Below are 25,123 nucleotides of genomic sequence, written 5' to 3' on the forward strand. Positions count from 1 at the left end.
TTCTTTGAATAATTTACTGGTCATTTGACCTAATATATCCTATGTGGCTTTGTATCATAGTTTCTTTTGTAATGCAAAGCACATTGGTACAATTTATTCTATTTGATTTGGACTTTCCTGCATCTAGAGATATATGAGGCAGAAAATACCATCCCTACATCTATTTCTATAGCTGGTTTCTCCTGGAATAAGCCTGATTGATTCAAAAATTGATTGAAATACAGCTTGATTGATGAAATTCTGCATTAAGCAGAATTGATCAGGAGCCTTGCTATTGTCGGTGTAAGAGAAGGATTTCAGGTTGACAATCGACCTGTTTGACTGCAGTTCAAATTCTGTGGTCTGAGGACTATAATAGCACTTGATGCTGAAGTTTCTGGCCCAGAAGTAGGTGTACATTGCACTGTGCCACATAAGACCTACTTTTCTTTGACATTAACAATGCGACAAAGGATCTGTTTCCGTGCTGTACGTCTCTATGACTCTATGACTCTACAAGTTGTAATTGTTGACCCATATTTAAAACGCCCATCCTCCTGGTTGAATTACTGCATGATTTCATCTTGCCCCATTTCTGTAACCTACTCAGTTCAAGAACTGGGGAATCCGTCAGAATTTTTGACTAGGTTGAGACAACTGGCAGAGACATGTGACTTTGGTTTAACCCTTAATGAGATGCTGAGACACCATTTGGTATGTGGAATTAATGATGCAACTACACAAAAGCACCTACTAGCTGAAGCCCAACAACTTCAGGCAGGCACTACAACTGACTTTAACATTAGAAAATTTGGAAAGTGAAGTATATGAGTTAATGTGTACTGATGTAAGTAGACACCCTTGTCAGGCCAACAGACCTTGGGGGACACCACATGAGAGAAAGAATCTTCTGAACAGAGGGAGTCTAGGTCAGCCCACAGCAAAACCCCAAAACAAAGCCAACATAGTTAACATTTTGATTTGATTTGATTTGATTTTATGTATTTATTGTCACATGTATTTTGTTACAAAATACAATGAAAGGTGTTGTATAGTGTCACCACTCTTGGCGCCATCTTATAACACAGAAAAATAAACTAAAACATAAAATATAAAGGCAAAAGATTAAAGAAAGAAATAAAAAATATTCACGTTTACAATCCTTCTTGTGTGCTCTGCCATGGGCCATGGTCCTGGTATTCAGGTACAAGTCCCTTCACTATGCCACTGCTGGAATCAAAGTCACCACTCTTTGGTGCCATCACACCTCTACTGATGCCTTCACACTGTGACTCCTCGATGGACATCGCCAAAGCAAACACCACTGATACCGTTGGGACCGCCCCAATCCAAACTCAAGTCCACCACTGCCATGAATCCGCTCTGGGCACACTTTGCAATGCAGCCACTGCAGATGCCTTGGAGTTTTGTACAAGGCCCAAACTCACTTCCACCACCACCTCCATGAATCTGCACTGGACGCACATGCTTGCTGAGAACCTGAATTGCCCTTTACCTAGCAGCCAAGAGTCAATACTAGGACTACCTCATCAAACTTAGTTTTATGAAAACATTCGCAAGTTAAAGAAAATCTCACAACAAATTGTTAACTTTTCTCCAAACTGGGCTGACTACCTGAAAAATGCATATACTACCTGCTCTGGAGAACTTGTTGGGGCCGCTGCATTCCATTCACTGAACTCCATTGGCAGGGCACTCAGGATCTTCTTAGTGAAAAGGTGGGTCTCACACGGAGTCTTCAACGGCCAAACCTTCAGGATTTCCTTCAGGATCTGAGCCAGAAAGCCATTGTAGTTGCTGTGGACTTGATTCAGCAAAAGAGTCCCATTAGGGCCTGAACTGAGGATGAGAACTCATTGGCCAAAATCTAGGAAAGTGCACACCCTGGAAAGTCTATCTACATCTGGTTTGGAACAATTAAATTGCTTAACAACATCCAAAACAGAACCAATCAAAGTAAACATCTGGTTAAATGGTCACCCGATTCTAATGAAGGCTGATACTGGCACTTCAGTGATTGCGGAATTAGTCTTTAACAAAATCTGCTCTGGACTCGAACCCTTAAGTTTGTGTAAGACCTCAACTAGGCAGAGAACCTATACCAGGGAACCTTTACAGATTAAGGTAAATTTCGGTTCCGGTCTCATATGAAAAGCAGCTGGTTCAGTTTCACTGATTGTAGTAAAAGGCTCATGCCCAAGCCATGATGGAGCAAAATAGATTGAGTAAGATTCACCTTGATTGGTTTAATATTTTTCAAATAGAAAATGGCTGCCGGAGTGAAGTCCTAATTAAATTCACTGAGGTTTTTCAGGAGCCAAGGCCACTCTGGATGTTGACCAGGAAACCACTCCATGATTCTGCAAGCCACATCCAATATCATTTGCCTTATGGGCAAAAGTAGAGGTGGAAATCCTGAGGCTGGAAAGCAAAGGAATCATCAAACTAGTCCAGTTTGCAGAACGGCATCACCAATCGTACTGATTGTGAAGCCCAATGAATCAGTGCACCTTTGTGGGAATTTTAAACAAATGGTGAACTACTTTTTGCAGCTGGATTAATACCCAATCCCTCGCATAAAGGACTTCTATGCAAAACTGGCAGGGGAGCTGTCCTTCATGAAGCTGGACATGAGCCATGTGTACCCACAATTGCAGTTAGATGAGGATTCATACAAGCATGCAACAATTAATACCCATAAGGGTTTGTACCAACGTACGAGACTGCCATCTGGGGTATCATCAGGCTGTACCCCATTTTTCAGCGCACAATGAAGAACATTTTATAAGGTCTACCCCAGGTCACCATTTATCTGAATGACGGACTAATAATAGAATAATATAGGGGCGACATGGTGGGTCAGTGGTTAGCACAGTTGCCTCACAGCGACAGAGGCCGGGTTCGATTCCAGCCTTGGGCGACTGTCTGTGTGGAGTTTGCACATTCTCCCCGTGTCTGTGCGGGTTTCCTCTGGGTGCTCTGGCTTCCTCCCCCAGGCTAGGTAAATTGGTTATGCTAAGTTGCCCATAGTGTTAGGTGCTTTAGTTAGAGGGAAATGGGTCTGGGTGGGTTACTCCTCGGAGGGTCGGTGTGGACTTGTTAGGCTGAAGCACCTGTTTCCACACTGTAGGGATTCTAATAATTGGGTAGATCAAACAAGAGCATGTGGAGAACTTGGACATTCTTGGCAGGAGAAGCCTTAGAAATGTAAAATGCGTGTTCTAGGCACACCAAGTGACCTACTTTGGTTAGAATTGACAAAACTGGATTACACCAGCTAGAAGATAAAATGAGTTCAATCAAAGATGCCCCGGTTCCCACATCTGTATCAGTGCTTAGGTCTTTCCTTAGATTGGTGAATTATTACAGAGAGTTCACACATAGCCTGGCCTCCATCCTAACACACTATTGAAAAACGTCAGCCTTTGAAATGGTCTCGTCACCAAGACATAGCCATTAGGGAAATGGAAATGTAGTTATCATCGTTTAAGGTGTTGAAATACTACAATCACAAGCGAGATCTGGTGATGTCGTGCGATACCTCCCCATGTGGTATCGAAGTAGTGTTGGCTCACAGATGGCCCAATGGAGAGGAATGCCCAATAGTGTGTGCTTCCCAGACTTTGGATGATGCAGAGCATAAATACTCCCAGATAGAGAAGGAAAGTTCCACCAATAACTTTACAAACATAAATTTGTAATAGTAACTGACCGCTACCCCTGCTAGGGCTACTCAAAGAGGAAAAGGCCATGCCACCCATAGTTTAAGGTTGAATTCAGTACTGGGCTTTCATTTAAGAGCATACAAGTTGGAACACCATCCAAGAAGCCAAGTAGCAAATGCAGATGCCTTAAGCCACTTCTCACTGAAAGATACACCACTGCTGGAGTCACCACTGGAAGAGTCCGTTCAGGTTTTAAACTTTCCCAACACCCTTCCAGTCACCACTCACAACATCAGAATGTGGATGCAAAACAATCTGGACCTGGCAAAACTAAAACAGCTGGTAGTAATGGGGGATAAACAATGGCCTCAAAACCAGTTTTGAAACCTGGATTCAGCGAGACCAGATCACCATAGATGAACACATGTTACTATGGGGAGCAAGAGTGTTTGACGCGAGCAAATGTTGCAGTCAGATACTGGCTGAACTCCACTAGGATCATCCAGCGGTGTCCAAAATGAAGATTTCAGTGAGGCATTATGTCTGGTGACCAGGAGTGGATGCAGACATAGCCGTGTTGTAGCAGTGCCCAGTGTGCCAGCAAAGACAAAAATTATCCCTAGCAGCTTGCCCACATTTCTCAGAATGGCTGGGTAAATGTTAACTATTCTGGCCCTTCTATGGGCTCAAAGTTCTTCGTCATTGTGAATGTTCACTCAAAGTGGTCGGACATAATTAAGTTCATTCGTCAAACACGGGGACGATGAAAGAAAAGCTGCGGGCATATTTTGTAATACATTGGGTCCCAGAAACATTAATCACAGGCAATGGGCTAATATTTACCAACAGGGAATTTGAGTATGGTTAGTAAGTTTTTGGATGACACCAAAACTAGTGATATAGTAGACAGTGAAGAAGGTTGTCTAAGATTGCAACAAAATCTTGATCAATTGAATCAGTTGGCTGAAGAATGGCAGATAGATTTTAATTTAGATAAATGAGAGGTATTGCATTTTGGTAAAACAAACAAGGGCAGGATTTACACAATTAGAAGTAGGGCCTTGGGTAGTGTTGTAGAACAGAGAGACTTAGGGGTTCAGGTACATAATTCTTTGAACTTTGCAACACATATAGGGAGGATCATTAAAAAGGCATTTAGCACACTTGCTTTCATTGCTCAGACCTTTAAGTATAGAAGTTAGGACGTTATTTTAAGGTTATACAGAATATTGATGAGGCTTCTTCTGAAATACTGTGTCTAGTTCTGATAACTGTGCTGTAAAAAGGATATTATTTGGCTGGAGAGGATTCAGAAACGATTTACTAGGATGTTGCCGGGAACGGAAGGTTTGGGTTATGGGGAGAGACTGGACAGGCTGGGACTTTTTTCATTGGAGTAGGAGTTTGAGGTATGACCTTTATAGATGTTTATAAAATCATGAGGGGCATAGATAAAGTGAATGGCAGGTGCCTTTTCCCTAGGGTAGGGAATTTCAAGACTCGGAAGCATATTTTTAAGGTGAGAGGAGAAAAATTTTAAAAAGACACAAGGGACAGTTTTTTTTCACAGAGAGTACTTCGTGTGTGAAATTAACTTCCAGAAGAAGTTGTGGATGTGAGTACAGTTATAATATTTAAACAACATTTCAATAAGTACATGAATAAAAAAATGTTTGGAGGGATATGGGACAAGTGAAGGCAGGTAGGACTAGTTTAGTTTGGGATTATGTTTGGCATGGACTGTTTTGACCAAAGTTCAATTTCTGTGCTGTACGACTCTATGACTCTATTGGTATTTCCTAAACTGGAATGGCATTCAGCATTTAGCTCCATAACATCATTGTCCAATGGTCTGGGAGAAAGAGCAGTCCAAAATTTGAAGGCAGCCTTAAAGAACAGCATACAGCTTAACTTGATGCCAAACTGTCCCAGTTTCTATTTGATTATCAGACCATCCCTCATGCAACTACAGGAATAGTTCCAGTAGAGTTGCAAATGTGGAAAAAAACTCCACACCAGGTTAAATCTGATCTTCCTGGATTGAGGAGGAGGTGAAATGCATCAGGGACACCAAGCAAGAGAGACAGTTTACTTTGGGGACAAAGTATATTGTAGGATCCACAGAAAAGGCCCTGCATGGATAAGAGTTTAGATCAGAGTGGTGCTGGAAAAGCACAGCGGGTCAGGCAGCATCCGAGGAGTAGGAAAATCGACGCTTCGGGCAAAAGCCCTTCGTCGATTTTCCTGCTCCTCGGATGCTGCCTGACCTGCTGTGCTTTTCCAGCACCACTCTGATCTAAACTCTGGTTTCCAGCATCTGCAGTCCTCACTTTTGCCTGCATGGATAAGAGGCAATGGTTGATGCAAGGTCAGGTCCTGTGATACACAAAGTTCAGGTAGGTGAGGCGGTACTGAACAAACACTTGGATAACATGAAAGCAACAAACTCGTAAACGGTGCAGGAGTAAAACATACCCAGCTTCTCAGAACCACTGGAAAGGCTGTCAGAACCTGTAGGTTCTCCCTCTCCATCTAGTGTCAAAGAAACATCTTTGATGGATGCAGCAGATGTTGCAACTTTGATGCCTTTACCACCCGAAGAAGAGAATGAATTTCTTTCAAGAAGCTCTGGGCTCAACTGGCAGGCAACAATCTGGTACACACCACTTGTATCAGAGGCTGAATTAGAGGAACTGGATCCAGTGGGAAAACAGCCCAGGAGAAGCTACAAGAAAAAGAACAGATTTTGATCCTGGACTTCAAGTGGGAGGAATGTAATGATTGTAATGTGGTGAGCCCAGTGGACCTCACAGGATATGAATTCAGTGATTGGACCAGGTTTACAGCCCCAATCAGGGAGACCTGGCTGACCGATGTAAACGGGAATGTCAGAGGTTCTGACAGCTGGCTCTAAGGAAACCGGACACGTTTCAAATACTAGGCACATGTAAATAAAGGGTAACTTGATGACAGAGTACCAGCCTCTGTGGAGTTATTTCAGTATGTTTGTCTGTCAAGGACTGAAGGTCTGGAATTATCTCCCAAATGGTCTCTGTTTCTTTCTCTCCTCTTCCAAGCCATTCCTTAAAATCTAGGAACATGGCTAAGCTTTTGATCAGCTGTCCTCATTAAGTGGCATGGTGTTAAAGTTGGTGTACAAATGTTGCTGTGTAAGTTTGTGGATTGTGTCCACAGAAACAGAAGTTGTTGTTCATTCCTTCCACTTGATAACGTCCCTGCAAAGTGCATTTGGACTATTTGCAAATTCAAAGGTGCCACATCAATTAATGTAAGTTGTTGCAAAAGCTCTGGAGTAATTTGATCCGCTGCTATCATGGTGAAACCCTGACATCAGCAGGAACCACTGTGACATCATTTGGCTTGGTGAGTGGTGTTCCTGTGTTAACTTTTCTATAGTAGATGGCCCAATGAGTTTTTGAAAAGGGTGGGGGGGGTGGGGAGGTGGGTCCATTAGGTGAAGTCTGNTGTGGGTGTTTGTGTGTGTGTGGGGGGGGGGGGTGCTCAGCTTCTGTTGAGAGGAATTGCCTTAACTTTCCAACAACTTGCAAAGCAAGAGAAAAGTTTATCCCCTCTCTCACTGGGAGGAAGGAGTCTGATGCCCCCAGGGAAAGGTACTCAGGGGGGCTGAATCATAAAGAGTGCTTGGGTGGATTGGGGAGAATGTGGGCAAAGAGGGGGGCGTGTCTGCGCTATTTAAATCAGCGCTTTGGTGCAGCTGAAGCCACCAATTGTGAGGGAAAGGCAATTGAAATGTAAATTCGCCTCTAAGTTGAATCCAAGTGCATGCGCAGTACGTCGAAACTGGGACTTAGACGTTGCACAGGGGGCTGGAGCAGCTCAATCTGAGGCAGGTCTTTGGTGTGGATAGAACTCTACTAAGTCCACACACAGTCACACAAAAAAAAATCTACAGAATAATCAGGAGAGAGAGACATCCTCGAAAATGAGCGTTGATCACCTCACTCAGGTAGGTGGAACGAGCATGCAGATCGTGAAATCCTGTGTCCTTTTAACCCCCTCCCTAAAAAAAAACCCATAAATTTGGTGATTTGAAACTTGTGTAAAATTTCCATCTGTGTGATGGTTCATGGCCCCTTTGGTTGGAAAGGAAGCAAAGTACTAACGTAGATTTTTTTTCCCCCTTGTGTTCACAGCTCAATACGGATTCCCGCTTGAACGGTGAGTATTTTGAGGTGAATTATTATTTTTTTTTGTTGAAATTTGTCAGGGTTTTTCGCCCCTCTTCCCTCCCTGTCTCTCTGAGGGAAGAACAAGAGGATCAGACATGGCGTCCAGAGACTAAGTCCCGTCTACGTGCCCACAAGCCCTATTGTTCAAATCAGCCTCCGAAATAACCGCCTTACCCGCTCCCCAGCGAGCCCTTACCCCCGCCGAGCGCCGCCGCTATCCGCGGAGTCTGGCGCGCGGCTGCCCGATGGCCGTTGGGGGCTTCGGGCGGGCGGGCAGCGCGAGCGAAAAGCCGGCTTTTCGGCCGTTAGGACTTAGTCTCTGCGCCATTTTATTTTCCTGACTCTGTGTGTGTGTGTGTCTCGGTTGCTTCGTGCATGTTGTAGGAGCGAGGCACCCTTCACGCTCTCTCTTCCCCCTCTTTTTATTATTATGTTTAAATCAATGTGTGCCGGGCATTTTTAAACTAGAGGGCAGGAGAAATAAAGGTTTAAATCCTGGATTTGAGGTGGGCAAACAAAAGAGGTGGTGCAACTTGTTTTTTTTAAATGCAGTTTACATTTTTTTATATTTCATGGAGTAGCAATGCCTCCACTCACATGGCGGCAGCACCGTGAAGATTATGATGTATTTTTATAGATTTTTAAAAAATTGCAACATTTTAAAGGTTCCCTCTTATTTTTAAGATTGCATTGCATGTTATATTTTTCCTTTCTGTTCTTGCCTGCCCCAAGTTTAAAAAAAAATGACTTTACCGGTTCGCATGATTTTTTTTTTCTTTAGGTTTGTTCGTAGGTTCAGGTTTTCGATATTTCTAAAGGTGTTTTTATTTGTAAGGAAAATATGGGTTATATGCGTAATCTTTTTGAAAAGAAATCGGTGCTGGGATTGTGATTGTCATGTCACCAAACATGTGAGATGTAAGCAAGTGGTGATATTGTTTCAGAAATTTTCCATACTTTGTTGTTTATGTATATTTTTAAAAAAGCACTAATCTTTCCCAAAGTTTGGTGAGACTTAAGGGCATTACTGGGTTGGTTGGAGGAAGGTAATTCATAAATAACTTTATGATCAATTATGTTCCATTTTGCAACTCTAATCTACAGACATTGGTGTAGATCTTTTCTGAATGAGGCTTAAAACTGTACAATGATTTCAGGAATTGATCCAGCTAAAAATTTTCTCTTTGGAAAGATTTGCTTTCATTAGAACTGCAGATGATGATACAGGATGCAAAAATGAAAACTTGTATGTAATTTGAAGTAACTTAACATTAGTAGAAATCCCCAATTTTTAATTATTCCCTGCGATTCAAAATGATCTGCAAAATCCAACTGATTTTATATTATCGTTTTGCATATTTGAAGCATAAAAGGATCTATCAAATGTGCATTGGAGTATGACATCTTCCTTTTAAGATTCAAATTGCCCAATGGCAACTACATTTTAATTTGTTTCAACATGTTGATTCCATTCTGTCAAATGATAAGCTCCTGTGCGAGCATGCATTATTGAATGCTTCAAAAGGAAATGAGGTTTTGAGGAGGTGGAGTATTTCTGAATTAAGTTTAGTTGAAGAAACTGTACTGAACTTAATGGGTTTAAAATGAACGGAGAGTGGAGTTGTGCTATTAGATTTTCCTTGGTGAGTTCTGTTATAGGATATTAGTAAAGATTAAAGCTAGAATACATTTTCAGAAAGAAACACAAGGTTTAATTCTGCAGATCAGTGGGATACTGTATCTCAGTGATGCATTGGATTTTACTCCAGATTTCATTTTAAGAACGAGGTGTAGTTTAAGAAGCTGCTTCTCTGAATATGGATATCACTCTAATAAATTGGGAGTTAGCATCCCAGCTCAAGACTACTCTCAAATATTCTTGTTAAAGCTGTAACTCGTAATATGGTTCCATATTTCTGATGCTTTTTAGCATTTAATGTGGCCATTCAGGCATTTACCTTAGGCAAGATCTAATCTAGTACGAGGGGAAGGCCCATTCAGTCTTGTCTTGGGGGCAAGTTTGAGCAGATCAGGGAGATCAGAAGCAGGAACTCTGACCTCTTCTCCCAAACTGAGCACTGGCTGTGGGATGAATTTAGTCTGTCCAGCATCCATTCATTCTTTACCACAACGATCATGGGTGACTAGTATTTCTGGTTTTAGCTGGAATTCCTTTGTGATGTTGTGTTCACTGACCAATAATCTGCAGTGACAAAATCATTGTGAAAGCTGAGGAAATGTGGTTCTTTTATCTGTTAACCTTCAAATCATTCTTCTACATCCTTGATCCTTTTTCCTGGAGCCCACCTCACTGATAATACATGTGCTCAACAGGTGGAAAACAGAACCATGTACTGCAACTAACTTTTTCCAATACTTTAACTGTATTTTGAAGGGCTTTTTGCTTCATGGAGTTGCAGGCTCATGTGAGTTGTGAGGTCATGGGGATTTACACTCAAGTGACCATTCTTCATGAATGAGTCTGTATTCCTGGGAAGTGCACAGCAAAGACTGATCTGACCAGAGTACCCTCTCAATTGGAATCACTGAATAATAAGCTGTGCAGTCTGTCCAGATTTAGCCCTTGGGGAAATAAATGTTGGTTATAATATTCGGAGTTGTTCTGGTTCAGTCCAGCTAACTGAGCAAGCGCCAAAGATCAGAGCTGGGATCTACTGTGTTGGCTTTGGTACAGTTCCTGCCAGGCTGTCAACTTGGAAACCATACTAAAGAATGAACTAACATATCATAAAAGTTTATTCAGTTTGTCTTTTAAATCAGTGAGTCATATCTTGACGTGATTCCAATGACGCTATAGTCTTCCACTACCATCCTGAAGAAGCTGTTTTTGCCCCACAAGCCTGGACTGCTAAATCATCATAATAACATACAGTCTTTGCACATGCACAGTTTCCAAACAGGGTTCACTGACAATTATTCTGCGTTGAGAAATGGGATGAATCTACTTTGCTCAGGTGAAATCAACCCAGTGTAAGGGCAGAAATCAAATCTGGAACATTATTTAAATTCTTTTCAAGAAAAATATTTAATTTGGTATTAAGTTACTCCATTTGCACTGGTGAATTTGGTCAGTTACCTAAGAATGCTTGAGCATCTATTGTAAATTCCACAGAGGAAACTCAGGGGGTGATAGAATTGTGAGCCTAATGTCAGGAAATTGCTAACCTACAATTAAGCAGAGCGTGAATGAACACCTTTTTAAAATTTTCAGCTGATCAAAGAACTAGAATACACCTGTAAAGATGGTAGCATGTCTACTATAACCAATTACTTTTTATGAAGTAATGAAAATCATGCACAGAGTAATGTCTATGCATGTTATCTACTACAGGCTTCCAAAACAGTTTTGATTTATAAAGTCCCTCATAAGAGATATTCATTAAAGTTGAAGCCCTTGAAACTGAGCACAATATATTGTCACAGGAGATTGTCTCTTTCTGTTCAGCCAAAGTAGAGATAATGGGCTTGTGCTCTTAATTGATAGGATATGACCTTCAAGGATCTGTATTAGGGCCTGAACTATTTGCCATAGCAAATTCACTGATGGGATGCAAAGCTATATGACTACATTTTGCAATGTCCCAAGACAGGAAGCACTTTTAAGCAGTGTAGGTGAAAATGTAAAATTAAAGATTGGTAAAGTAAATGGGTAAAACTCCTCTGGCAAATTGATTTTTAATGTGCAGTCATCCACTGATGAAATGGGCTACATGCTAGATGCTAAAATACTACAAAGGTGGTAGTCCAAACAGATTTGGTAACAAAGTGAAAAGAGCAAACATTTTCCCTGAGCATCGGAGGCTGAGGGGTGACCTTTATAAAATCATGAGGGGGTATGGATAAGCTAAATAGACATTTCCTTCAGGTGGGGGAGTCCAGAACTGGAGGGCATAGGTTTAAGGTGATAGGGAAAAGATTTAAAAGGGGCCTAGGGGGCAACTGTTTCGCACAGGGTGGTGTATGAAAACAGCTGCCAGAGGAAGTGGTGGAACCTGGTACAATAACAACATTTAAAGGCATCTGGATGGGTATATGAATAGGAAGGATTTAGAGGAATATGGGATGAGAATAGTTTTGGACATCTGGTTGGCTTTGAGGAGTTGGACTGAAGGGTCTGTTTAAATACATAAAATAATCAATTGCATAGGTAACACTCTCCTTTTTTGGATCTGGAGGATAAGAATACAAGGGGGTAGAAGTCCTACTTCAACTCTACATAGCATTGGTTAGCTAGCAGTTGGGGTATTGAGACGTTCTAGATATCTCGCCTTGGTAGGATTTGCTGTATTTGGAGGATGTGCAGTGTAACTGTACCAGAAATGTAGGACTTACAAGTGTTAAATGACAAGCAGCAGTTACGCAAATTAGTTTTTTATTCCCTGGAATTTTGAAGTTTCAGGGATGATTTTGATAAATTGCCTGGAAAAAAAAAGTTAGGCTAGACAGATAAACTGTTCTGCCAGTTGGTGGGTCAACCATTTGGAGGTGGGTAGTAGTTGCAGAGTTCAAAACATTTTGAGCCAATCTCTCCAAGAGTGAAATTAGTGGGTGTTGGTACATATTTGGAATTCTACTGTGCAAAGAGCAATTTTATTCCAAAAAGCTGGTACTTTTCAAAGTGATATTTAAGAAAGATTGTTAACCAAACATTTAAAAGGATCTGGGTCACAAATCATGATCTCATTCAGTGATGGGACATGCTCAAGGGATTACATGGCTTGCTTTTGTTCCTATATTTCCTTGCTTGAGCTGTTCTTTTTTTCCGTATTGATTTGGTGAACATGCTCAGTTTGTGACAGTCTTCTTCAGAGAAGAGTGACTTGAATATAAATAGAATCCTTCCTTTACACTCACTGATTTGTGCTATTGGTACTTTCCATAAGGATGGCCCTTTATTTTTTGTGGTCTTGCTGAAGCAGCGTCAAACTGTAATTGGGAATAGAGCAGGCCAACACCATTCATACCCCAGTGAATTTAGGGAACCAGATTATTGGTCTCCTGTTTGCTGGTGCCTTGACAGCAGGCAGCTCTGCTCATATGGGTTGAGGGTGTTTCACTGGATATTTAGAAATTCGAGAATTCTCATCTCTTTCCCGCACAGTGTTTTGTATTTGTGGATTGTTGTCCAGGTTTATGTGCAATTTCATTGATAGTTTGGATTGGTAGCAAGCTTGATCTAGTTAGGTTTGGTGAAAGTATTTAAGTTAAGCCTATATAACTAATATCTTGTGTCACTAGGTGTTTGTTAATGCACCTACATAGTATTGTCTAGGTGTGGTGCTGTACAGAGAACAATACTAGCCAATATACATGTCTTAAAGCCTAGCTTGATATCAAGTTTTCACATGATGCAGTGCATTGCCCTCCCTCGCTTCTAATGTGATCTGCTTGTTTTCCAGCTAATGATATTAAGTAAGTGATTAGTGCTCAAGGAGAAAGTGAGGACTGCAGATGCTGGAGATCAGAGCTGAAAATGTGTTGCTGGAAAAGCCCAGCAGGTCAGGCAGCATCCAAGGAGCAGGAGAATCGACGTTTCGGGCATGAGGGCATGTTACCTTGAGGAATGCAGCGGTTAACTGCCAAGCCTCTGCCTGTCAGACTGCATTTCCCAACCAATTAGCGCACTCCCCTTGTACAGTGTAATGTTTTATTCATTTCATGGGATGTGGGCATAACTACCTAGGGCGGCTAGCAGTGATTGTCCATCCCTAATTGCCCAGGGGGCAGCTAAGAGTCAACCACACTGCTGTGTCCGGAGTCACATGTAGGCCAGACCAGTTAGGGATGGCAGATTTCCTTCCCTAAAGGACATTAGTGAATCAGATGAGTTTTTCCTGACAATCAGCAATGACTTCATGGTTGCTATTAGAATCGCGTTTCCAGATTATTATTGAATTCAAATTCTGCCATCTGTTGTGGCAGGATACAAGCCCAGGTCCCAGAATATTGCATGAGTCTCTGGATTAATACTGAAAATGTGTTGCTGGAAAAGCACAGCAGGTCAGGCAGCATCCAAGGAACAGGAGAATCGACGTTTCGGGCATAAGCTCTGAAGAAGGGCTTATGCCTGAAACGTCGATTCTCCTGTTCCTTGGATGCTGCCTGACCTGCTGCGCTTTTCCAGCAACACATTTTCAGCTCTGATCTCCAGATCTGCAGTCCTCACTTTCTCTGGATTAATAGCCTGTTCATAATACTAATAGGCCATTGCTTACCCCTTTTCCTTTGTTGTTGTTTTCCCTTTGTTTAGTATCGATTGTGAATTGTGCTGAAGAGTGAAAGATGTCCCTTTTTTTGGCAACATTCAAGTTCTGTACTACCAAAGATGAATTGCAGTGATTGAAATGAGACCCTGATGGCTTTTTGCAGGATCCTCTGCAAAATTCTTGATTTTTTCAAATAGCTTATACTTTTAAATGACAAGAAACTGAAATTAATGAAATTTGAGGACTTAAATTGTTCTGATTGTCAATAAAGTTGAAATGTTTGAACTTGTATGGTAATGAGTGAGTAGTTCGCTCTTTGGTGTTTGAGAAATATCAAATTACCTTGGTTGACTTCAAATGTCTATATACCAGTATGGACTTGGGAGTCAAATTAGTTTTCTTTCATGTAGTGTTGAGTGCTCATCAGTGCAGACTCTTTGTCACCTTTATGTTTCTTCGTGAACTTTTGGAATTGATTTACTGAAAGATTGGCTAATGATTAGAAAGCAGACTTCTGTAGATACTATCTATCTGAAATTTAAAAAATGATGGAAATAGTCACCGGGATAGGCAGCACTTATGGAGGGGCATACATTAGTTTAGATTAGATTACATTACAGTATGGAAACAGGCCCTTCGGCCCAACAAGTCCACACCGACCCGCCGAAGCGCAACCCACCCATACCCCTACATTTACCCCTATACCTAACACTACGGGCAATTTAGCATGGCCAATTCACCTGACCTGCACATCTTTGGACTGTGTCAGTAAATCAATTCCAAAAGTTCACGAAGAAACATAAAGGTGACAAAGAGTCTGCACTGATGAGTTATTTCTCTCAGCACAGATGCTGCATGAACTGTTGAGTATTTTCTGTTCTTGTTTCAGGAGTTTGGTTGTGTAACTTGCCTGCTGTATGTACTTTGAAGTTTCAGTGATCTGGGTAAACTTGATTTATGATTTATTCTGTAATCCTCTACACTATCTGCCCTGATTAGTCACTGTCGGATGCATTACATCAATGGGTTTCCTTTATGTCTTTGTATTGTAGTTCTGAACTTTGCTTCCTGTTCTGGGCATTTCAAGACCATAAGACCTAGGAGCAGAAGAAGTCTATTTAGCCCATTGAGTCTGCTCTGCCATTTATTGAGATCATGATTGATCTGATGATACTCTGCTCCAATTTTCTACCCTTATTCCTATAAACCCGTGATTCCCTTAATGCTTAAAAAATCTGTCTCTTGGCCTTTTAATATACATAAGGAGAATTCCAATGATTCACTGGCCTCTGAGGAGAAATTCCAACACTTTACTCATCAAATATAAAGGCCCAGTTACATAAATGCCAAGGAAGAACAACCACTGGAGACACCTTGAAAGGCGAGATTGGACATTATTGCATTTTCCCTTCCTGTTGCAGACTGGCTCGATAGATGTGGTGCCACTTTTGTAACTGATTTATTTGCCTGTTGAGTTAGAGGCTTTGATTGTCATCATTATCGTAACTGAAGACATGGAGTTGCCACATTTAGTACAAGTCTTTGGGGGAAGAGGAATGAATTGTGTCTTTAAGTGGAGTCCAGTCACTGGTTAGATAACGTGAAGTTCTGTGCTTAGATCTTTGAATTATTTGTACTTCATCAGATTCTGGTTTAATGATTCTGTATTTCATAATGGAGCCTTAAAATTAGAGGGGGTCAATTTAGAACAGAAATAAAGACACCATTCTTAAGCCAGTGAGTAGTGGGCCTGGGAATTCATTGCCACGGAGTGCAGTGCAAACCGGGATGTTAAATGTTTTCAAGGCAGGGATTGATAAACTCTTGATTTTGCAAGGAATTACGGGCTACGGGGAATATGTGTTCAGGTAGAGTTGAAATGTCCATCAGCCATGATCAAATGGCAGAGTGGGCTCGATGGGCTGAATGGCCTTACTTCCACTCCTATGTCTTATGAGCTCGGCAAAGCGATTTGTAGTCAGTTTTAGCTGGCCAAACTGAGTTCTTTTATCTCTGTGTGGAATTTTGAATAGAACCTGAGGATCATCAAATCAGGATGGTTCTCCTTATCACTTGCTTGTACTTGGATTACAGAATGATAAACTGTTGCAGCACAAAAGTGGGCCATTTAGCCTGTTGTCTATGCCAGCGATGAGTTAGTAACTTTAAAACTGAAAGACAGGGCATAATAAATTGGCCCTTTTAACAAACAAGGATGTGGAAGGGAGTATGCAGAAGTGAGAGCTGTGAACCCCTATCTTTGATCTTCGTTGAAATGAGCTGGTATAGGAACACATTCACTACCCTTGGTTTTTCTTTTAACTCTTGGGTGGAAAATTGTGCGTTAGAACAAACTTATGTATTGTATGCTCCATTTCTGTCCCTGTTCCTTTCTCTGTTGCATTTCTGACTAGATGAATAGTGATTGCTGGCAATTCTGACTGAAGGGTTTCTCTCTTGTTCCTCCTTCCTCTTAAAAGGATTATCTCTTAAAAATTTCCTTCCGCGTATTGCCCAATTCTATAAGTGGATGCCAGCAGTGGTTGAGCAAAATCCTGTTTTGACAATTTATTAATTCCTGCATTTAAAAATGAAAACCAAATGCAGAATTTGAGACCATCTAAAGTTTGTGACGCTAGTCTTTCATTATCAATTCTGTTTAGTTTATCCTTGTATGTTTTTTTTGTCCAGTTTTTCTACTGACTTAAGACTTGCAATGGTTGAGGTTTAATCATAAAACTATTTTTTTTCTTCTTGTTCCCCCACAACCTCCCATTTCTTGGCCCAGTACAGAAAGCCCCAAAAGTTAGGTGGGCCAGACCACACAGCTTAGTTTCTCACAGGTTGTTGCAAGTTTTTCTCATGAGGCCAGCATTTAGGCAGTGACAGTTACATCCTCTGGGTATTTGGAACTTTGATCTGGGCTGGCGATAAATGACTAGACTATTCCTGAAAATCTACAAGCTTTGACCAGTAGATCATGCTTTTCTTTAAATTCCTTTTTAAAAAAAAAATTAATGGAAGCAGACAAACTAGTTTCATTTCAGTCTGTGTTAAAGCGAGTGCCACACAGCAAAGACTGTCACAGTAAAATTTTAAAATACGAACGAGGAGCACAATGCATGTGGTGAGATTGTTATGTGACCATAATTCCTGCTTTATTTGAGTAAAACCTTTTTGTGTGCTTGCAACAAAATGGTACTGACCTTGATTTGACCTGATATCACTCTCGTATGATGCAAAGGTTGATTTAATCAGGAATGGTTTCTGAATTCAGGAGAATATATTTGGTCTGTATCTGCTGTGTGAATTACTTGTGTTGTTTTCCCTCCTAGTCCTGTGCTTTGATACATAAAAGGCGAGTTTATGTTTTCTTTCAGTACTTGCCAGTTTCAACCTCCCTTTTTCTCCATAGTGCAATGAGCAATGGGAATAAGACCTGTTTTCACAATTGGAATGGGATAATATGTAAACGTTGTGCAAGATTTGGATTTGTGAAGGGTAGGTCTTGCCTTACAAGTCTTATTGAATTCTTTGAGGAGGTGACCAAGCATGTGGATGAGGGTAGAGCAGTGGATGTAGTATACATGGATTTTAGTAAGGCATTTGATAAGGTTCCCCATGGTAGGCTTATGCGGAAAGTCAGGAGGCATGGGATAGAGGGAAATTTGGCCAATTAGATAGAAAACTGGCTAACCGGTCGAAGTCAGAGAGTGGTGATAGATGGTAAATATTCAGCCTGGAGCCCAGTTACAAGTGGAGTTCCGCAGGGATCAGTTCTGGGTCCTCTGCTGTTTGTAATTTTTATTAATGACTTAGATGAGGGAGTCGAAGGGTGGGTCAGTAAATTTGCAGATGATACGAAGATAGGTGGAGTTGTGGACAGTGAGGAGGGCTGTTGTCGGCTGCAAAGGGACTTAGATATGATGCAGAACTGGGCTGAGGAGTGGCAGATGGAGTTCAACCCTGCCAAGTGTGAGGTTGTCCACTTTGGAAGGACAAATAAGAATGCGGAATACAGGGTTAACGGTAGGGTTCTTAGTAATGTGGAGGAGCAGAGGGATCCTGGGGTCTATGTTCATAGATCTTTGAAAGTTGCCAATCAGGTGGATAGAGCTTGTAAGAAGGCCTATGGTGTATTAGCGTTCATTAGCAGAGGGATTGAATTCAAGAGCCGTGAAGTGATGTTGCAGCTGTACAGGACTTTGGTTAGGCCACAGTTGGAGTACTGTGTGCAGTTCTGGTCGCCTCACTTTAGGAAAGATGTGGAAGCTTTGGAGAGGATGCAGAGAAGATTTACCAGGATGTTGCCTGGAATGGAGAGGAAGTCATACGAGGATAGGTTGAGAGTTCTCGGCCTTTTCTCGTTGGAACGGCGAAGGATGAGGGGCGACTTGATAGAGGTGTATAAGATGATCAGGGGAATAGATAGAATAGACAGTCAGAAACTTTTTCCCCCGAGTACAACAGAGTGTTACAAGGGGACATAAATTTAAGGTGAAAGGTGGAAGGTATAGGGGAGATGTCAGGGGTGGGTTCTTTACCCAGAGAGTGGTGGGGGCATGGAATGCGCTGCCTGTGGGAGTGGTAGAGTCAGAATCTTTGGTGACCTTTAAGCGGCAATTGGATAGGTACATGGATGGGTGCTTAAGCTAGGACAAATGTTCGGCACGACATCGTGGGCCGAAGGGCCTGTTCTGTGCTGTATTGTTCTATGTTCTATGTTGACTGTAGGTATAGTAAGTTGGGTTGAGAAAGCTTCCTGAGTCAGTTTGATGTCCTCAGTATAGTGTCTAGACTATGTAGCCTTTAGTTAACCCTGGACTCAATTTAATGGTTTCCTTTCCTCCATAACTCCAAGCATAGTCTAGCAAAGAACCTACTGCGTTAGATGATTACCACCTGAAAACAAGAATCTACAAACAAAGAAGACCATTTCAGTTAGTTTTTACGCTTATCTATTTTGAAAATTCCCCAGATCCCTTCAGCAGTTTGATTCCAAGAATTTTTAATCTCCCTAATCAGAGCATGAAGAGCTTCCTTATGTCTAGCCTAAACTTGCCCTTTACTGGTTTGAATGATTGTTTATTTCTCCTTTATTTTATTGCTCTGCTTCTTTCTAGATCTATCATTTCTGTATTAAATCGTGTCTTCCATGTGAGTGCCTCTTCTCATGGTTAAAAAAGCTCAGTAATTGTCCATTGTTGTCATTCCATCGGTATGTTGCTATTATCTGTTTAAAAAAAAAAGCTTTTTTTTATTCTTGTGATGGCTTCAATCACTAATTGTATTGATTTCACAGCTTTCAATACATGAGCTACAATGGTCACAGAAGGAAACTGATGGCTGCTGAATCCGGCTGAAAGTGTGACAGCCTGTGCAAAAGCTGACACCTTTTGGAGGAGCAGTAATCATATTGGTGTGACAGCTATTTAGATTGTGGCAAGGCCAGAATATATAATGTCAAAAATGCATCGCCATATGTTTTTAAAGTAAGAGAATTACAAAAATCACTATTTGTCTGATCTTCAATTTGCGTTGAAGTTCCAAGATTGATAACATCATTGTTGTAGAAGGAAGGGAAAGAAATAATACCAGGTGATTGTTTCTTCTCTGTATACTTCCAGATTCCCATAAGTCCAGTAAAAGTGAAGAGAAACACAAACCTAAAGAGCACAAACACAAGGAGCACAAGTCAAAAGATCGAGACAAGGATCGTGAGAAATCCAAGCACAGCTCCTCCAGTTCCAAGAATCATAGCAACAGGTAATGTTGATCATTTGTACATATTTTTTTTTCTTTTCAGTCTGTTGTGAAGTAGTACTTGTTTGTGGACCTGAATTGAAATTCTAGTGTGACATGTTTGAGTCAACACTTGCCTCACTTTGGTAATGTATTGAAAGACCTAAAAATCAGTTGACTGAGAGTGTAGAGGTGTCTCATGGGTACTGTTTTCTTCCCCAGAATCGAATGTTCAACTTGTTGCATTGCATAGAATATTCCAGATTGATGCACAGCTGCACTTACATGTATATTTAAAGCACCATTGCTTCTTGAGTGACCAACAGCTTTGTTTCTTTTGAGCGTAAATTGGCTCGTTTGGTGGCTACCCACAGTATTGTCATTGGCAAGTGACACTTGCACCTTATTTTCCTCTCCTTCCTGTCTCTCTTGTCAGTGCCTGACCAAAGTTATAGAAGAGGCCATTTGGCCAATCAAATGGCCAGTGTTAACTTTGTATGGTGTCAACAAATATCTGCAGAATGTAAGCTATAAGAATTGCTGTTAGTCTGATTTTTGTCTTTGTTCAATAATGACATCATTGCTCTCTGGTTTGTGTTGTCTTGTGTTTTTTCTTTGTTTCCTTCCTGCTTTAAGGGCAGCTGGGACTAATAATGCTTCCACTGCCAATTTGGCACATGGTACAGAATAGGACTCATCAGGCTTCTATATTGCTTAAGCAACAGTCAGTGCCTTATTAAATGGAAGACACTTTGCCATCAGTGTGTTTACGAGTAATGAGAAGGAATTTGCTTTGAGGATTGAAAATCTTTCGAACTCTCCAGAGTGCTGTGGCAGTAGGGCACTGAATATTTTTATTTGGCAGATTTATTCTCTCTTGTCAAAGGTTATGAGGGGTAGATGAGAAAGTAATGTTGAAAACACAATTGCATCAGCTGCAATCCTGTTTGAATGATGCAGTGTGCTTGAGGGGCTGAGTGGTCTACTCTTAATTTGTATGTTTGTGTATGATGGAGTTGAGGGAAAAGATGAGGCTGAGGAAGGAGTAATTTTGAAGGGCAGAAGTTTGTTCCTCAACATCTGAAAAGAAATGCGAAGAAAATTCAATCCAAGCATTGAATATATTTTCTTTCTTTGAATGTGCAATGAATGTTGGAATGCCCATTTTGAGATCTCAGCCAGTTTTGTCTTCCCTTAACTAATAACTATTAACATATAAGGATCCTTGAATGACAATTAACAAAAAAATATGGTGCCTGGCTTCTTTTTTTTGTTTTCGACACTATCTAAAGTTGCAGTCGTACATTTTGTGAACTGGCAATTGAATTGGTCTTGGTTGTGATGGCCTCCCCAGTTGAATAGGTAATTGCATGCCTCCGTGAATTTGCAAAGAAATAGGGATGTCTTTGGGGTTGAGTGGAGTATGACAATTTGAAATATGCTTTGTAGTTACACTCAGACGCATTGTTTTGTGACTTACAAGTTAACTATTGATTAACTATTTACATGCTTTCAGATGTGTACCTTCTTACTGCCAAACATTGGCAAAGGGTTTATGGTTCGGGGGAAAATTTGTGTAATGTTTGGAATTTGGCAGAGAGTGCCCGTGTAACTTCCACCATTTAGTTTGGGTGGAAAGTTTCTATAATGCTCTAAACCTATTTCAAAAGTTTCTTATTGTTTGTTTGAGGGTAGTGGCTTAGAATGAAACCAATTGCAAGCTGTGTTCTAGTCAGGGAAATGAAAAAAGTGGTAATTTTAAAATGCTTTCTGTAGACCAACTGTTGCCTTAAATTTGTCATAGAAGGAAATGAGGGTGGAGGAAATATGTGCAAGAAGCTTATGAAATTCTTTGATACTAAGATATTCAGATTTAACTGCATTTGCCATATCTCCTCTTCTGCCAGACCGTGATCAAACCAATTTTTTAATGGTTTTCCCTGCTCCTCCTGACCTTTTTGTCTTTCTCTTTCTCTATTATCTCTCTTCCGTCCACTTCCCAAGCCAATCCATGAGACCCATCCTCTGCTCACTCGATCCTATTGTCACTTAAACCACTGACAACCTAACATTTACCTCTGATCCCCATCCTGGCAATATTGTTAGTGGTTCTGTTTCTCCAGGTGTTGTCCCTTTCTTGTCTTTTAGATCCTCTGTCTTCACCTCTCAATTCCTTGATAATATTTTACCTATCTCTTTTTTTAAAAAAAATTCTTCTAAATGCTGCTTCAATCTGTACCCATCTTGCCCATAACTCTCTCGTTGGAATCCCTCTCATTATTCTGTTACAGCACCGAGCCTGGTCTTCTCCAAACTCTCAAATATCATTCCATGTAAATTGTGAGGAGCATAGTCTGGAACTTCAAAAGGACATAAGACAAGTTATTGGAGTAGGTTCGTAAGCCGTACAATGCAAACAGAGTGAGTTGATACATTTTGGCAGGTAGAATGTAGAGTAGCAATTTAAAATAGAGTACAATTTGAAGGGGATGCAGAATCTGAGGGTTCTAGCTATATATGTGCACAAGTCGTAAAAACAGGACAGTTGAGAACAGTTAATTAAGCATGCAATATTCTGGGCTTTATCAATAGGGCATAGAGAACGAGAGAAAAGAAGTTAATGTTCAACTCGTATAAGGTGCTAATTCAGCCTTAGCAATTATCACTTTCTGTATTTGGATGGCGCACATTGGGAAGGATGTGAAGGCATTGGAGAAAGTACAGGTTTCTGAGATTAGTTCCAGGTATGAGAGCTGTCAGTTTTGAAAATAGATTGGAGAACATGGGACTGTTCTCTTGCAGAAGGGAAGGCTCACAGGATCTAACTGAAGTGTTCAAAATCATGAGAGGCTATTTGGAGTAAATGGGAATAAAAGGTTCCCACACGTGAGGATTGTAAATGAGAGAGCATAGATTTTATTTTTTAGTAAAAGAAGCAAAATGGGCATGAAGAAAATGTTTGCATGATTAGGATCTGGAATGCAGTGCTTGAAGGCAGGTTCAAAATGGAGTTACATTCATCCTTTTCAGATGACCATGTGCAGAGTTAAAGGCAGGAGAGTGGAACTTAGTGGTAACGATAATTTGGAGAGCTTGCAGATATAATGAACTAAATGACTTTTCTGTGTTGTGACAAGTAAACATGCCCTCCTCAACCACCTCAACCTATACTGCCTTTGTGGGTGATCATGGCAGGCTCCTCCCCTTCCAGCATCATCCAGCTGGATGGGGCTAATCTTCTGTATTGTCGCCAGAGTATTATTTACAACTGCATCTATTCCTGTGCATTTTTTCAGTCCATTTCTGTTTCTCATCCACATGCTGCCACTTAGTGATGCCTTCTGAAGAACAGCATTAGATTCCACATGCATTCTTCTAGCTCTGTCTGGCATCGTTCCTCTCCTGACCCATCCACTTTCGCTGAATTATCAGAATCTTTATCCAGCATCCTGTACTGGATAAAGAGAAATTATCTTCTATTATCAATAGGAAGGTCTGTTTCTTTTGATCCAAAGACTAAACCCGATTCTCTAGCTGTTGGCTCCATGGCAATGTCTGGTGCTAAACTAAACTGTTCACAACCTTCATCTTTATTTGATGAGTTTCCAACCACACGTTCATTCTATCATTAAGGTTTGATTGAAATATAGGAGATGCTGAAAGGTCTTGACAGGCTAGATATGGAGAAGATATGTCTTATGGGTGAATCTTGAAGCAGGGATCCATTTTTTTTAAAAAGAAATATACAAAAATTGCTCATTTAAAACTTCTTTCTTCTCATATATATGGTCTTTGGATATTTTTAAGGTCGAAGTGGGTAGATTCTAAATATGCAACGGGGTGATATCAGGACTAGGCAGAAATATTGGTTTGAGGTTACGATCTGATTGACTGTTATCTTACTAAATGGCAGAGCAGGCTCAAAGCCAGTGGGCAACTACTTCCTGATCCATATTCATGTGTACCTGTTTACCTCCTGAAGAATTGCCGCCTTTGTCCCTGCATCAGTCTATCTGCTGAACGTCCCTCATTTGAAGCCTTTTTCATACTTGAATATTTCCGAAGTGGTGTTGGCTGGTCTGTTGCATTTGATCCTCTAAATTTGAGATAGGCCACAGGCAGACTTATGACTGAGGTGCACAAAGTCCCTTTTGCCTATCTTCCTGGTGTTTTCTACTCTCTCTATTTTGGTTTCTTATCAAGCTATTCCTCCATTTTAGAATACTCAATTTTGTTAAATCCCTCTGGCCATTCCCCTCAATATCTCTGTAATCTTCTGCTCCACAGCCCTCCGATATCTGTGCTTCTGATTCTGCCCCGTTGAGCATTCCTGATATGTTTGTTGTTGTTGGGTTTGTTTTTTGCTTCACTATCAGTTGCCTTCTCTCCAGATGCCAATCTGGAATCTCTACGTTTTCCATGTTTGGTTTGATCATCTGCCGTAACCCTGTGTGAAGCTCATTTCATTTTGTGATGCTCCGGGGAAGCACCTTGAGATGTTGTATTATGCTAAAATGCTCAATAACTAACTATAAGATAGTCGTTTATGCTGAAGTTAGACCAGTTGGCCCCACTCACATTTTTGCAGTTGTGGTTATAATGGCCTATAATCTCAAAGTCTGATAATCCAGTTGCAGCAAATGATTCCCAAAGCTGCTAAGTTCTCCTGATGACTAGCTGAAAGATGCTGCCTATGGGGAGGAACTGCACTTAATATTTTGTGTAAGTGCGTTCTAAGCAATGCCTGTAACTTGTCTCTTGTCTCCTGTGCACATCAATAATCAGCATTTCTAAGCAATTTAAATCCACTTGTTGTTTTACCCCTGTTTTTTGTATACACATTATGGCCTGAATTTGATCGTCAAAACTCTTGATGGCCTAATTGTTAAAACATCAGTTCACTGCAGAGTCGTGAATTATTCTCCTCTGATTTCCTGTACATGCCAGGTCTTATCAGGGTATGCTTTTGTGGGCACACTGACAGCTCTGTTACTTCATATGGGCCACACATCATGCTAGTGAATGCCCACCAGCTATTTAGCATGTGAGCAGGAAAGCCAAGTGTAATCCTATCTGCAGTTGATCACTGTGGTGGGGGTTATTGCTGTTTTTTCTTAATCCTGTCATTCACAAACACCAAGGTAAATTGAAATAGCTCTACTGCTGATGAGATGCGTTAACACAGCACAAACTGGGAATTGAGTCTGTAGTTCTTGTCAGCATGCTATCCCCCTCAGAACACTGAAATCAACAGCAGTCTACATTTGAAGTGTCTCAG

General features: G+C 41.0%; 1 protein-coding gene across 1 annotated transcript in view; it reads left to right on the forward strand.

Annotated features, from left to right (window-relative positions):
* The first annotated feature begins 7,481 nt into the window (after window positions 1–7,481).
* LOC122560239 (DNA topoisomerase 1) overlaps window positions 7,482–25,123 on the forward strand; it is a 76,595-nt gene continuing 58,953 nt past the window's right edge. The window contains exons 1-3 of the mRNA XM_043710714.1: window positions 7,482–7,653; window positions 7,841–7,865; window positions 19,731–19,869. Of these exons, the coding sequence (XP_043566649.1) occupies window positions 7,630–7,653; window positions 7,841–7,865; window positions 19,731–19,869 (188 nt within the window). The 5' untranslated portion in view covers window positions 7,482–7,629. The remainder of the gene's footprint in view (window positions 7,654–7,840; window positions 7,866–19,730; window positions 19,870–25,123) is intronic.

The sequence above is a fragment of the Chiloscyllium plagiosum genome, chromosome 20 (assembly GCF_004010195.1).
Source record: "Chiloscyllium plagiosum isolate BGI_BamShark_2017 chromosome 20, ASM401019v2, whole genome shotgun sequence".
Lineage (NCBI taxonomy): Eukaryota > Metazoa > Chordata > Chondrichthyes > Orectolobiformes > Hemiscylliidae > Chiloscyllium > Chiloscyllium plagiosum.